Source organism: Sapajus apella, unplaced genomic scaffold, assembly GCF_009761245.1.
Source record: "Sapajus apella isolate SASKATOON/1434 unplaced genomic scaffold, GSC_monkey_1.0 scaffold2, whole genome shotgun sequence".
In the NCBI taxonomy this organism is placed as follows: Eukaryota; Metazoa; Chordata; class Mammalia; order Primates; family Cebidae; genus Sapajus; species Sapajus apella.
The window spans coordinates 82,010,443-82,026,043 of NW_022436942.1; the positions used below are offsets into that span (position 1 = coordinate 82,010,443).

The 15,601-nt window shown below is 46.2% G+C and overlaps 1 protein-coding gene across 1 annotated transcript in view; it reads left to right on the plus strand.

Moving 5' to 3' along the window:
* Window positions 1–15,601, plus strand: part of ATP6V0A2 (ATPase H+ transporting V0 subunit a2) — a 50,071-nt gene that overhangs the window by 31,066 nt on the left and 3,404 nt on the right. Inside the window, exons 10-19 of the mRNA XM_032243711.1 lie at window positions 3,064–3,214; window positions 3,491–3,627; window positions 3,896–4,083; window positions 4,194–4,284; window positions 6,584–6,702; window positions 7,543–7,753; window positions 10,029–10,148; window positions 11,159–11,278; window positions 13,119–13,236; window positions 15,164–15,335. Of these exons, the coding sequence (XP_032099602.1) occupies window positions 3,064–3,214; window positions 3,491–3,627; window positions 3,896–4,083; window positions 4,194–4,284; window positions 6,584–6,702; window positions 7,543–7,753; window positions 10,029–10,148; window positions 11,159–11,278; window positions 13,119–13,236; window positions 15,164–15,335 (1,427 nt within the window). The remainder of the gene's footprint in view (window positions 1–3,063; window positions 3,215–3,490; window positions 3,628–3,895; window positions 4,084–4,193; window positions 4,285–6,583; window positions 6,703–7,542; window positions 7,754–10,028; window positions 10,149–11,158; window positions 11,279–13,118; window positions 13,237–15,163; window positions 15,336–15,601) is intronic.

The following is a 15,601-nucleotide window of genomic DNA, read 5'->3' on the forward strand; positions in this document are numbered from 1 at the left end:
ATGCCCAGGTAATTTCTCTATTTTTAGTAGAGACCAGATTTCATCATGTTGGCTAGGATGGTCTTGATCTCTTGACCTTGTGATCCACCCACTTCGGCCTCCCAAAGCGCGGGGATTACAGGCCTGTGCCACTGCACCGGCCTGGAAATTCTTTTTTTTTTTTTTTTTTTTTTTTGAGGCTGAGTCTTTTTTTGTATGCCGGCCTGGAGTGCAGTGGTACAGTCTCGGCCCACTGCAGCCTCTGCCTCCTGGGTTCCAGCAACTCTCCTGCCTCAGCTCCTAGGTAGCTGGGATTACAGGCATATGCCACCATGCCCTGCTAATTTTTGTATTTTTAGTAGAGACGGGGTTTCTCCATGTTGGCCAGGCTGGTCTCGAACTCCTGACCTCGTGATCTACCAGCCTTGGCCTCCCAAAGTGCTGGCATTACAGGTGTGAGCCACCACGTCCGGCCTGAAAATTCTTTTTTTTAGACAAGGTCTCACTCTGTCACCCAGGCTGGAGAACAGTGGTGCGGCTATGGCTCACTGCAGTCTCAACCTCCTGGGCCCAAGCAATCCACCCGTCTCGTCTCAGCTTCCTAAGTAGCTGGGACGACTGGCATACACCACTATGCTTTGCTACTTTTTTTCCTGGAGTGTGCAGCCAATTTTTTGTAGAGATGGCATCTGTACAAAAGATAGTCTGGTCTTGAACTCCTGAACTTAAGTGACCCTCCTGTCTCAGCCTCCCAAAATGCTAGGATGACAGGCATGAGCCACTGTGCTTGGCCTGCTCAAGGAAATTCTGTATTTTTTTTTTTTTTTTTTGAGACAGAGTCTCGCTCTGTTGCCCAGGCTGGAGTGCAATGGCCTGATCTCGGCTCACTGTTACCTCTGCCTCCCAGGTTCAAGTGATCCTCCTGCTTCAGCCCCCCTAGTAGCTCGGATTACAGGCTGGCACCACCACGCCCAGCTAATTTTTGTATTTTTAGTAGAGACAGGGTTTCACCATGTTGGCCAGGTTGGTCTCGAACTCCTGACCTCAGGCGATTCACCTGCCTTGGCCTCCCAAAGTGCTGGGATTACAGGTGTGAGCCACCATGCCTGGCCGAAATTCTGTATTACTACACAAGCAATATAAATGTTTATTTACGTGAAATTAGTTTTCTGGCACATGTTTATGGTACTCAAGGAACTTTTAGAAGGAGGCAGTTTCAGGATAGCTTTCCTAACTTCACTGACAGTTTTTTCTTTTTATATTTTTGTGTACTGAATGAAAACACATGAGGTCCTGGATCTGAGATGTCCTTTGTGTCTCTCTCTCTCTTTTTTTTTTTTTTTTGAGACGGAGTTTCGCTCTTGTTACCCAGGCTGGAGTGCAATGGCGCCATCTCAGCTCACCGCAACCTCCGCCTCCCGGGTTCAGGCAATTCTCCTGCCCCAGCCTCCTGAGTCACTGGGATTACAGGCACGCACCACCATGCCCAGCTAATTTTTTGTATTTTTTTAGTAGAGACGGGGTTTCACCATGTTGACCAGGATGGTCTCGATCTCTTGACCTCGTGATCCACCCGCCTCGGCCTCCCACAGTGCTGGGATTACAGGCTTGAGCCACCGCGCCCGGCTTGTGTCTCTCTTGTGGACTTCTCTGTCTTTTCTCTTTTGTTCCTGTCCTGCTCAGTTTTGAACACACTCCAGTGGTCTCTCCTCAGCATGTGGTCCCTCGGCAGGGGAGGCCCTGGCAGGTCAGTGCCGTGAGTTTAGGGACTGGGCTGCTCCGTCCTGCAGACTTTACTGCCCATCACCCCAAAGTACTCAGTGTCACCTACTCTTGGACTGGACAGAACGCTTCCCAGTTCCAGCTGCTTTTTGCGGGTTGGCTTCCTCTGCTTTCCAGGGAGGATCGTTTTGGCCATTTTGGGTGTTTTTTGCCCAGGTCCCTTGGAGGCCACGTTCCTTACCTGCATCCTCTGGTCTGGAGGCTGCTGGGTAGGTCTTGTAGCTATTGGTGGTTTCCTCATCCATTTTGTTTTCCCCAAAATACAAATGGGGACGTGGTTTGGATGTCAGTACCATCCGTGGGCTTTAGGTCTTGTTAGCGGTTGCACTTTCTGCTCTGAAGGGGACTCGGGGACGTTCAAAGCTGTGCACCCCTGAGAATTTCCCCAGAACCCCCTTACATGCGTGCGTTTTAAGGGATACATTTTGGCCGGGTGCAGTGGCTCGTGCCTGTAATCCCAGCACTTTGGGAGACCGAGGTAGGTGGACCACTTGAGGTCAGCAGTTGGAGATCAGCCTGGCTGACATGGTGAAACCCCATCTCTACTAAAAATACGATAATTAGCCAGGCATGGTGGTGCACACATATAATCCCAGCTACTTGGGAGGCTGAGGCAGGAGAATCACTTGAACCTGGGAGACAGAGGTTGCAGTGAGCTGAGATCGTGCCATTGCACTCCAGCCTGGGCAACAAGCGTGAAACTCTGTCTCAAAGAAAAAAAAAAAAAGACGTATTTAGACCGGAAAAATCTACTATTCTGGCAATAACCTGTTTTACTTTATTTTAAAAGTGTGTTCATTATAAATCAATATGATGCATTTCAGAATGGTAAACACTCATGGAAAAAGTTCTATTTTTGATTTTGCCATAATACAATTCATGTTGTGATTTTGGTTTATTCTTGCCTTTCTCATTTTTGTATGAAGTATATTACAGTTGTCTCAAACTTCCTCTTTCTTCACCATTTTTCAGAGATAAAGTATTCAGTGTCAGTTTTCTGTCAGTGACTCTCAGCCTGCCCGTACCCATGTGCCCCGTGTTCCCAGCCCCATTCACTTCTGGCCCACTCAGTCCTGCTCTCGCCCTTCCTTCTTGGAGACCACAGCCCCCAAGTGCCGCCCCCGCCAAGCTCCCGGCTTCCTCACAGACGGACTTTTCCTTTAGCCCCTCTGGCTGCCCTTGACCCTGTTGAGTGGAGATTGGTCCTGCACCAAAGCCACACACACAGCCTTGCCAAAGCAATAACCGAGATTTGGTGAATATGGATAGTAATTTCTTTGTGTTTCCTTGTTTATGTGGAAGAGAGAGAGCGGTGCTACAATCCCCTCATTCATGAACATAATCCCCACAAAAGAAACACCCCCGACGCGGATCCGCACCAACAAATTCACCGAGGGATTTCAGAACATTGTGGATGCTTACGGAGTTGGAAGCTACAGAGAAGTCAATCCAGGTTGGAAGTCGGATTTGTAAATACCCGTTTTTCCTATGGCATTGCTGCATTCTTGCTCTAAGAATAAAATAGATGTTTGGAAAAAGATGCTGACCATTCCTTTTTTGCTATCTTATTTAAAAGTAAAAGGTTTTAAATGTAACCACACAATCCTATCTTGGGAATTCTGGAGAAAGTCAGTATCTAATTATTATATATCATTGTGTTTGAATGAACTCAGATTTTCTGTATTTGCTGTAAACCAGAAATCTCTCTCCCTTTCTTTTTTTTCTGCAGCTCTCTTTACCATCATCACCTTCCCGTTTTTATTTGCTGTGATGTTTGGAGACTTTGGACATGGCTTCGTGATGTTTTTATTTGCCCTCTTGTTGGTGTTAAATGAAAATCATCCCAGACTAAATCAGTCACAGGAGGTAAAAATCTAAACACTCCAGCACATGTATCTGTTTGGGTGGCATTAGTGGTGACCGAAAGAAAGACACCTCTTAGATGTTCGCTGTGGGCTTTGGCTGTGCTGGGCAGGTATGTGGCTTGTCACCTGCGGCTGACAGTGATGTCTGCAGGTCAGGCTGTTTTCCAGGAAGCCCTGGGAGGAGTGGTGAGGGGTGTGCCCACACTGGCTGCTGCCACATGGACACCCTCCAGTAACCGTGTTCTGACCCCCGCTCTTGCCCTTCACAGATCATGAGGATGTTTTTTAATGGCCGGTATATCCTCTTGCTGATGGGGCTGTTCTCGGTGTACACCGGCCTCATCTACAATGACTGCTTTTCAAAGTCAGTCAACCTGTTCGGCTCCAGGTGGAACGTGTCTGCCATGTACAGCTCCAGCCACACCCCCACAGAGCATAAGAAGATGGTGCTTTGGAAGTAAGTGCCCCTTAGCTGGCGCTGGCGATGCTCTGGGTGGGAAGTGTGTTTCCTAGACCTTCCTCCTCCCACAGTCAGCCTCCTCCTCCTCACTCTGCTTTTTGTTACAGCGACAGTGTCGTCAGGCACAACAGGGTTTTGCAGCTGGACCCAAGCATTCCTGGAGTGTTCCGAGGCCCTTATCCCCTTGGCATTGATCCTGTGAGTGCGCCACGCCTTGTCGTCATCTCTGGGTGCTCTATGGTGCCAACTAGCTTTGGGCACCACAAGGTTCTCTAGGGGAGGGGCTCATTAGCCCCCCTGGGCATCCCAGTCCCAGGGATGGGGAGGGGAAGCCAGGAGCTGGGGAGCCCTCCTTTTGGGAAGGTGAGGTCAGAGGAAGTCCTCAGAGAGCTGGGACTGCGTTCTGTCATGTGTCCTGACCTGTTTTCTTCTGGTGAAAAATGGCACTTCAATAGCCCCGAAATGTGTGCCATTTCCTACCTTTCTTCCTTGTATATGTGAACTTTTAAAAATCCTCAATCTAGAAAGAAATGGTATGGCATGTTAGCGCTGAAAGGAAGCAAAAGGTTATTGCAGTGCTTACTGGGGTAGTTGTTTGGAATGGGTAAAGTGTTAGTAGAGAAAATGGAGAAGTGGCCCCAAGGTGCCAGGACCCCTACCCTCTCGAGGCCTCAGCAGGCCTGGCTGAAGCACTGGACCACAGGGCTGGGTGGGGCTTTCCTGGGCTGTCAAGTGTCTTTCTGGGGAATCAAAAGAATGACTCAAATTGGTTTGTGAATGTAATTGTGTACGGTCATTAAACTGAGCAAAAAAAGTCTAGCATTCCTTAACCGGGGCACTCCAAGGAGGCAGTATCTCTTAGTGTGTTCTGTTTATTCTCATCTCTAATCATGATCGGTATAATTTCATGTTGTAGTGTTAAGTCTTAATGTAACTGGAAACTTAGAAACACATCTACAACAATTTCTTTAAGATACAGCATTTTGGAGCCAAATTCAGTAATAACTTGTAGCTTTGTGTTAAGGAAAGAGATGTTTCTGAATAAGGAAACCAAGGAAAAAAGTTTGAGTGAGTGTTTTTTGGGAGATGTTGGGGGAAATGGGATATGGCTTTGTCTTCTTTTTGTTTTAATTGAATTTTAAACTAGGCATTACAAACATTTGATTCAAAAGTAAACCAATGTATGTACATTATAAATATACATACCTTTAAAATAAGACATAAAAGTATATATAAATATATCAGCGAAGTTGACTTGCCTTCCAGTCCTCAGCCCTGAATACCTCATTCTAAAATTTAAAATACCTCATTTTTGCAAGGGCAAAATAAGGTATTCAGGGCTAGGAACTGGGAGGCTAAAAATTTAAAAATTAGCAGGGAGTGGTGGTGTGCGCCCATGGTCCCAGCTTCTTGGAAGGCTGAGGTAGGAGGATTGCCTGAGCCCAGGAGGTCAAGGCTGCCATGAGCTGTGATCGCTCCACTGTGCTACAGCGAGACCCCTTATCTTAAAAAAAAAAAAAAAAAAAAAAAAAAAAAGGGATTGGCTGGGGTGGCTCACGCCTGTAATCCCAATACGTTGGGAGACCGAGGTGGGTGGATCACTGAGGTCAGGAGTTTGAGACCAGCCTGGCCAACATGGCGAAACCCTGTCTCTACAAAAATACAAAAATTAGCCGGGCGTGCTGGTGCATATCTGTAGTACCAGCTACTCGGGAGGCTGAGGCAGGAAAATCGCTTGAACCCGGGAGGTGGAGGTGGAGGTTGCAGTTGAGCACCACTGCACTCCAGCCTGGGTGATGGAGTGAGACTCTTTCTCAAAAAAAAAAAAAAAAAAAATCTTAATAGGTTCTGTTTCCCTTTTCCTTACCCACCTGAAGGGCAGGCTGTAGGAATTAATTTTCAGACAGTAAGAGAAGCAGTCAGCGAGTGAGGATGTTGTGGGGACTCAGACCAGCAGCGGGGGGCCACCGAGTGGACATCAGCCATGGCCTGGGGTCCCTCTCGGCACATCTTGGCTTGGCCACTTGCAGGATTTCTGCTTTCATTGTATTCACAGCTAAACTTTATGACAAAATACACATACAGGAGCAGGTATGGCACATATATGTAAACATGTGATAACACATGTATGTCTCCTGCCCAGGTAGAGGGGACATAACCCAGGACCTTGAGAGCATCCTGGCCCTTTCACTCTCTGGGCTGTGTGTGACTCTCCCTGGCTTTTCCTTTTGTTAAGAATTCCTAGGCACGTATCCCTAAACGCTATGTGGTTCCATCGGGCATTCTTTGAACTTTGCACTGATAAAATTGTAACTGTCTGTGGCCCTGGGTTAAGGAAATCAGTGGCTCTCAGATTGAAAGCATCAAAAGAAAAGGCTGAATATTGTTTGCTTCTTAAATTTAGAGCTGCCTTTCTAGTTAAGACAGGAACTTTCTTGAGTGTCACCTCTTCAAGGAAGTTAAAGATTTTTTTTTGTTTCATTTGGTTTGATTTTAGATTTGGAACTTGGCCACAAATCGCCTCACTTTTCTAAACTCTTTCAAAATGAAAATGTCTGTGATTTTAGGAATCATTCACATGACTTTTGGAGTTATTCTGGGAATATTTAACCACTTGTAAGTACAGATTTTTTAAAAGTAGTATTTATAAAGCAAACTTGGCATTTCTTCAGTTTTGCTTCTTGTTGGGGACTGTATTTATTGGGTAAAGGACAGCCAATACGATGTTGTATTTACATGATTCTGTTGCGGTTTAGATTTTCTGCAGTGTCAGCAATTCATTCATTCAGCAAATATATATTTATTGATGGCAGAGTAGTGCCAGTTGCTGTTTGAGGCACTAGGGGTTCAGCAGTGAGGAGGGCAGGAAAAAGTTATTGCCCCAATGGCGCTTACATTCAAGTAGGCCAGGCGTGCGACATGCACGTTCATGTTGATTTCCAGAAGGGGTGCTCGTCATTCTTTATTTTACAAATAAAAAACCTTTTTGTTTTTACTTTATTAGAGCTAGTATATGAAGAGTAAGAGGTGGTGTCATTTTTCTTTGATTAGACCTGTTCATTCTCATCTGTAAACATAATTTGTATAATTTGATGTTGTAGCTTTAAGTCAGTATAGCTGGAGTCTTGAAAACCCTTTAAACAATCTAAGAGACAGCATTTTGGAGCCAGATTCACTAATATTATGTAGCCTTACTTTAAGGAAGGGAAGGAAATGTTTCCAAATAAGGGAACCAAGGAAGAAAGTTAGAGTGAGATTTGATCCCAAAAACTGTAGTAGTTTTGGCCAACCTCACATCCCTTTTCCTCGTGGATGTATCTGGAACACTCACGTATGAGTCATCTTATGAGAAATGATGTTAATAAGCTTAATAGTTTAGTTGCAAAGAGTTTAATTTACTCATTTTAATGTGGGCTGATCTTGTTCATGGGCTGATTGATTCCTTTTCTTTTCTAGGCACTTCAAGAAGAAGTTCAACATTTACCTGGTTTCCATCCCAGAACTTCTCTTTATGCTCTGTATCTTTGGATACCTTATATTTATGATTTTCTACAAGTGGCTGGTTTTTTCAGCAGAAACCTCCAGAGTTGCTCCCAGCATACTGATTGAATTTATTAACATGTTTTTATTCCCAGCCAGTAAAACAAATGGTCTTTACACAGGGCAGGTGAGTCATCTTCCTGCCCTCACGAACTTAACAGAAGTATTTCCAGTAGCCTTTTACTCTGATCGGTAGAAATGTCGGGTGATCTCCACGGACTCCCAGGAGCCTGGGAAGGCTGTTTCTGTCTCTGTGTGTGTCATCAGCAGAGGTGCCAGTCCAGCTCGACCGCTGTGTGCAGGCTGTGGTCAGGCAGCGTGACCAAACTCTCTGCCGCTCAGTAGCCATCAAAACCAGCAGGAAGAGGCTGGCCACAGTAGCTCATTCCTGTAATCCCAGCACCTTGGGAGACCAAGGCTGGTGGATTGCTTGAGCCCGTGAGTTCGAGACCAGCCTGGGCAACATAGCAAGAGCTCATCTCTACAAAAAATACCAAAATTTTCCAGGCATGGTGACTGCACCTGTTGTCCAAGCTTCTTGGGAGGCTGAGGCAGGAGGATCACTTGAGCCTGGGAGGTTGAGGCTGCAGTGAGCCATGATTGCACCATTGTACTTCACCCTGGGTGACAGGGCAAGACCCTGCCTCAAAACAAAACCAAAAAACAAAAAAAAACCCCAAACTAACAAAACTCGTGGGAAGAAAATGCATTACCAGAGGGTTCCTGAGGGCTGCCCAGTTCCCCCGTTTAGAAGGGACCACCTGGACCACAGCACATGAGCCCTTTAAGAAAATGGGCTTTCCTGCCATCATGCGTTTGTGTGATGTCAGAGTGGGCGCTGAGGGCTGACTGCTCTGCCTGGGGGCCCTGCTCTGCCATTTCCTCAGGATGGGACTAAAATTAGGAGCTGGTTCATAGTGTACCGCAAACGTGTCCAAAGTGCTTACGAATGTGCTTGCACATTACATGACAGTAAATGTCAGCGCTTGCCACAGTTCCTACCCACCTTACACGGAGGGTCTTTGTGCTGTGAGCGCCACGGCACCTCCTGCCCACAGATACTCACCACGTTGTCCAGTGTCTGTGACGGTGTCTGGGAACCCCCCCAGTTGGTAGTATCAGAGCCTGCGTTTCTCCCGAGCCCTGTTTCGGTTTTTCATCTTGTTGACCTGAGAGTGGAGCATTTGGTTTTGCTTTTCACATTCTGTTTGGTGCTGGAAAGTTTTAAGTCTGATTTGAAGCTCAACTTATAGAACTTTGGGCCTCTTTGACGAGATGCATGTTTGGTTTCTTTTTGAACTTTTCAAGTTTCTATTTTTTTTGTTTCTCTTATTTATGATTTTTAAAAATTGTACTTTATCATTATTTTATTGAAACTTTCTACAATGGCATAGATACCACAGATAAATGCAAGGGCATTCAGTGGGCATAGGTGCTGTGAATAGAAAGATCAATGAAGAGCAGCTACCTTTATTTAGCACCTGCTGCATACTAAAAAGTGTGCTTTCTTTACTTAGCATTTCTTAATTCTCACAACAGCCCCAGGAGGTAGGTGGCGTCATCCCCTGTGACTGATAATGACGGGTGGCTCAGGGCAGTGCTGGTCACTCAGCAGCCTGTAGGGCCAGGCTGTTAACCCAGGTCAGCCTGGCTGCAGCCCAGGACTTCTGATGTGGCTGTGCCTGTGGCCGCCACCTCTCTCGGCGTTTCAAGAGGTTCACGGCATGGATGGTGTGTGCCTGAGCAGCACACATGGCTCTAGGAACCTGTGTTTGATGAGGGGCGACCACAGACAGTGATAAGCTTGGGACAGCACAGTGTCCTGTCCAGACCCTGGAAAGACATGCAGACTGCAGTGACTGTGTAAGCCTGAGTGGGTTTTGCTCTTGAATTAGCTTTAAGTAACTATACATCTTCTTTTTCTAAGGAGGTGTTTTCGGTTTTGTTCTGAATGCTCTTCCGCGATTTTCTGTGTGTGGTGGTAAATCCACTTGCTTCACACTAAGAATCCTCAAACAGTCTTTATAATCATCAGATAACACGAAAACAGGACCAAGAATATCAAAAATATTCTGCTTGTGTGTATACTTCCTCATTTACAGTGTTTTCAGAAAATGATTGGTTGGAGTTTGACTCTATTTAGAATTTTTGTAAAATTTCCTTGCTGGTCTAAAACAAAATACTACTTTACCACAGGTCATTAATGTTATTCATCAGTTCTAGAATTCAGCTATGAGCTTAGGAAAAGAAAACAATTCACTGGCACGTGTAGCTGGCTGGCATTTATTTCATGTTCCTCTCGTGGAGACACTATTTGATCTTCACTCATTTTGTTGTGTATTGCTGACACTGCAGGCATGCCTTTGTGTTTTAATCAAGTTTCTCACCTTCTGCACTAACAGGAGCATGTCCAGAGAGTGCTGCTCGTTGTCACAGCATTGTCTGTCCCTGTCCTCTTCTTGGGAAAGCCACTGTTTTTGTTGTGGCTTCACAATGGGCGTAGTTGCTTCGGGGTGAACCGGGTAAGTGCGGGTTTGGATGCATGCTTGTAAATCGTGAGCAAAGCCTGCTTTCAGTTATCCAAGGATTGGTGTAGAAAACACCTTCTGGAGGGTCCCTTTCTCTTGATTTAAAAGCCAAAACTTCCTTTATTAAAAACATTGATGTTGGCTGGGCATGGTAGCTCACACCTATAATCCCAGCACTTTGGGAGGCCAGGGCGGACAAATCACCTGAGCCCAGGAGTTTGAGAGGAGGGCAAAACCCTGTCTCTACCAAAAACACAAACATAAGCTGGGTGTGGCAGTGGGCGCCTATAGTCCCAGCTACTCGGGAGGCTGAGTTTGGGAGGATGGCTTGAGCCTCAGAGGCAGAGGTTGTTGCAGTGAGCTGTGATTGCGCCAGTGCACTCCAGCCTGGGCAACAGAGCAATCTGTCAATTAATTAATTAATTAAAACAAAAAAATTGATATTGAAAGAGCCTGCTATATCCTGGGTCTGTGGAGACAGGTTCTGATGGTATTAACTATAAGCCTATTGGGAGTTTAGCTCAATCTCTCAATTCAGATGGCATAATTAAAAAGCCTTTTTCCATATTCTTCTTAACTCCTTCTTTAAGATTTTTGTTTTTTTTGAGACTGGAGTCTTTCTCTTTCCTCCAGGCTGGAGTGTAGTGGCGCTATCTCAGCTTACTGCAACCTCCGCCTCTGGGGTTCACGTGATTCTCCTGCCTCAGCCCTCGAGTAGAGGGGATTACAGGCACCTGCCACCATGCCCGGCTAATGTTTTGTATTTTTAGTAGAGATGGGGTTTCGCCATGTTGCACAGGCTAGTCTGAAACTCCTGACCTCAGGTGAGCCACCCACTTTGGATTCCCAAAGTGCTGGGATTACAGTGAGCTAATGCACCTGGCCTAAAGAACTTTTTTATTCTCAAAGAGCTGAATCATTAAGAGAAACAAGCTGTGTAAGTTTTGTTTTTTCACAGCCTTGTGGTTTTACAGGCACTGACTCTGTGCTCTTTTGGTCGTTAGCGCGGTTACACACTTGTAAGGAAAGACAGTGAGGAGGAAGTTTCCTTGCTGGGAAACCAAGATGTAGAAGAGGGAAATAACCAGATGGAAGATGGATGTCGAGAAGTGACGTGTGAGGAGGTAATCGTTTCAGTTGCTGTTGATAATCCTAGATAAGTAACCAAGCTCCCATAGAGATAATTATGTTAAGATGATAATATTTAATAATCTTAAAAAATTGTTAAGAAAATGGGACTTGCAGCCTCCAGAACTGTGGGAAAGCAGTTTCTGTTGTTGAAGCCGACCAGTGTGTGGTTAGGGTTCGAGTGAAGGTTAGTGCTTTCCAGATGCTGTTTGATGACACAGTTGGTGCATTATATATGAGCTTGGGTCATCATTTTGTCATTTCACTTCTCTAGTGGGATTTCTGCTATTACATTACGAGTTATGATAGGAGTGACTTAAGGTGCCATGAACATGGCTTTCAAAAGTTTCTTGTGTCAGTCAGAACTTTTCCATAGTTGCAAGACATAGAGACCCTTTTCTGATTTCAAAGGGATCTCTGCTGGCTCATGTCAGGACACAGGTAGAGTTGGTTTCAGGATGATTACAGTTTCGGTGTCTCCAATTCCAAGAGGCCTTGGTTGGCTTTTTTCTTTGTAAGTTTTCTTTATATTCTGAAGTCAGTTGGCCCCAAGATGCTGGAACCGTGGTCACAAGTTGCCCTGGGCTTATTTTTTTGTCTTTCCATCAGAGAGCAAAGTGCCCTTGCCAGCTTGCGACTGTTAGGAAAAAATTCCCAAATTCCTGCCAGCCCTGGACCAGTGACTGCCGTCTTAGTCCTGTGGGGCTGCCGTAACAAAGCACCACAGCCTGGGTGGCTTCAACAAGAGACTTTTCTCACGGCTGCAGAGGCTGGCAGTCCCGGACTGAGATGCTGGCCAGCTGCTTTCTCCTGAGGCCCCCCTGCTCGGCTTGCTGTGTCAGCACAGCGCCTTTCCTCTGTGCCTGCACCCCTGGTTTTCCTGATCTCCCCAGAAGACAGTAGTCACAATGGGTCAGGGCCCACCCCCTGACCTCACTCGATTACCTCCTCAAAGGTTCTGTCTTCAAATATGGTCACATTGCGGTTAGGGCTTCAGCATAAGACTTGGGGACATAATTCAGAGCACTGTGGTTGGGGGTACAAGGCTGGACAGGGAAGTTGTAGTTCCCCATAAAGAAGAGAGGTGCAGTCCCGGGCAGACAGAGCAGAGCGCATCCTCTGCTTTCTTTTCTTGGAAATTTTATTTTGGCCATTTAGTGAGGACCAAACAAAATTTCTCATAGTCAGCATTTTGTAATTATTATGTAATTTCATGTTTTAATTTGGGGCGTTTAACAATTAAGTTTCTAGGATCATAAGCACAAGCAGAGCAGGAAAGCGCCTGAGAGTCAGCTTGCCTGGTGTTCTGCAGCCCTTTCCCTATCAGGGACCCCTTGCAGAGTGTTTCCCTGGTTGGCTTTACTTAGAATGCCCACATCTGTTAAACTGGCAGCTGTGAATCACCTGCTGCTCTTACGGTTGGTGTTTTATCAGCACCAGGTGATATCAGCAGGTTTTATCAGCATCAGGTGGCTATTTTATCAGCAGATGTTACATAATTACTGAGGCCTGCTTAGGAACCTCATTTTATAACAGCTGTGGCCATCACAGTTCCTCTGGTCTAGCCTCTTGGTTTACACAGGGGAGTCTGAGGTGTGGGGTGGAGTGGGGCTGGTGAAGGTGGGGATTTGGGGTGGTAAAGTTGTGGTCATGGAGCTGGGGAGTGGCAGAGTAAACAGAGTGCAAGTCTTGGGTTTCTGTTCCTCACACTCTAGCGTGTTTTCACCGGCATCCAGCCAGCAGCTCTTTCATTGTAATCCTTGAAGTGGAACCCACTTGGCTTGTAGTACACATGTCACAGCATGACTTTAACATATGTTGTGTGCTCTCTCTCAGTTTAATTTTGGAGAAATCCTAATGACCCAAGTAATCCATTCCATTGAGTACTGTCTGGGATGCATCTCTAACACCGCCTCCTACCTGAGACTCTGGGCGCTCAGCCTGGCTCACGCACGTAAGTTCCTGCTGAGACCTGCAGTTCCCAACGCCCTGTAGTGCCAGGAGGCTCGGCAGGGGGCACTGTGGGACATTTTCACTTTGTAACTGGTAGTCGTAGCACCATCTTTCGGTTGCCATTATTCACTGCTTAATACACAGATCTCTTGGCTATTTCTTTTGGCTGAGGGATGCTGTGGAAAAATCATGGAGGGAGTCTCTCTGAGACTGGTCTGGCTTCAGAGGCTGCCCCAGTTAGAAAAAAATCACTGAGATACGAGGGGCTTTGAGAACTGAGATGGCTTGGAAGCCTCTGGTATAATCACCTTCTACTGTTGCCATTACTTTTTCTGTCATTGGCTATTTTATTCATTGCTGCCTTACCAAGTGTGAATATCTGTTTATTTCAAGCAGGTCTTGTCACATTGCTCATGGGTAGCTTTGATCACAGGAGTCCTCCCTTTGTATGATTCCAATAACACACACATGTTAGTTTCCACAGTGTAGTTAACACCTGTTCCCCAGCAGCATGGTTCCAATTTCAGTCACCACAGTAACTAGCTGTGCAGGTAGGTGCAGGTGCATTTACCAGCCTACGTGAGGGGGGTGTTGTGATGAAGATGCCAGTGACCCACAAGTGGTGCTTGGTGATGTTACAGGACACTGAAGGTGCAAAGGGTGCAATGTTGGAAGCAGGTTCAAACTTAGAAAAGAATAGGACAGGCCGGGCACAGTGGCTCATGCCTGTAATCCCAGCACTTTGGGAGGCTGAGGCAGGTGGATCACTTGAGGTCAGGAGTTCGAGACCACCCTGGCCAACATGGCAAAACCCATCTCTACTAAAAATAGAAAAATTAGCTGGGCGTGGTGGCAGGCACTTGTAATCCCAGCTACTCGGGAGGCTGAGGCAGGAGAATTGCTCGAACTCAGGAAGTGGAGGTTGCAGTGAGCCAAGATTGCGCCATTGCACTCCAGCCTGGGTGACAGAGCGAGACTCTGTCTCAAAAAAAAAAAAGGACAATTTGGCAAGTATTAAGATGCTTGCTGCGGATCAGGTCACCCAGCTTGTCCAGTTATGCAACAGGAAGCAAGCACTGTTCAAACTACCCTAATAAGCTGTTGTTTTTCTAATACAAAGAAAAGACTTTTATACTCTATGCTTTTAATGTGTTAAAGACAGATTTGCCATTTTTTCATTTCCCTACATTTTTTGTTAAAACATTCAAAGCTCTTTTATCGTTGGCTATATTGTTGGCCAACAATAAGAGAGTTCGTAATGTTTTAACAAAAAATGTAAAGGCCACAGAAGAAACCTGTTTTCCCATGGATTAGTCAGGATGCTTTGGAAGGTTTTGATGGCAAGGTCGTTTTTGTGCTTCTGCACTATTGTGCAAAGCAGGCACTGCCTGTGTTTGTGGAAACCCCCGGATGAGAGAGAGTGCCTTTTTCTTTCTTTTTTTTTTTTTTTTAAATTAAACAAAATGCTTATGTTTATAAGCATAGCCAAAGGTCTGGAATTTTATGGCTGGAGGGGCCCTGTGGTTGTTCCTGTCCATTTTGCAGAGGCGGTGACTGAAGCCCATTGAGAGTCAAGGCTTTATCCAGTTGGTCCCTCGGTGGCAGAACCAGGCCTGGGAGCCTGTTTCTGGCTGCCTGGTCTGGTGCCGCTTTGGGAGGTCACTAACCCAAACCTAGTCTGGGGCAAGACCTCCTTTGGGAGATGACCTCTGCTGGTTTTGGAGCACCAGGTCTTCCTTAGTGTTTGAGACGGTCGTGGAGCTGGCTGCCTTTCACACAAGAAGCAGTTGCGTCTGTGTTACATGTGTGTCTGTTATTTTATGGGATAATGGTCCAGAGCTGCCAGAGGGAAACTCAGTCCAGGAAGCTCACAGAGTGACCCACGGAACGTAAGCGGGTGTGACTGTGCAGGCTGCCCTCCTTTGCAGAGTTGTCCGACGTCCTGTGGGCCATGCTGATGCGTGTGGGCCTCCGCGTTGACACCACCTACGGCGTCTTGCTGCTGCTCCCGGTTATCGCGCTTTTTGCGGTTTTAACCATTTTCATCCTTCTGATCATGGAAGGGCTTTCTGCGTTTCTTCACGCCATACGCCTCCACTGGTAAGTTTGACCTGAAGCTTAGCCTTGGAACTGTTACTTAAAAATCATACCGGCACCCCCACTACCCTGCCCAACCAAATATACACAGCCCCTGCAAAATCTAATGCTGAATTTAGGCTAGTTCTTCCCTTCCTACCATTGGGATCTGTGTTCATATCTTCTGAGTTAAAATTGTATTTTGGGCTGGGCACGGTGGCTCATGCCTGTAATGACAACACTTTGGGAGGCCGAGGCAGGTGGATTACCTAAGGTCAAGAGTTCGAGAC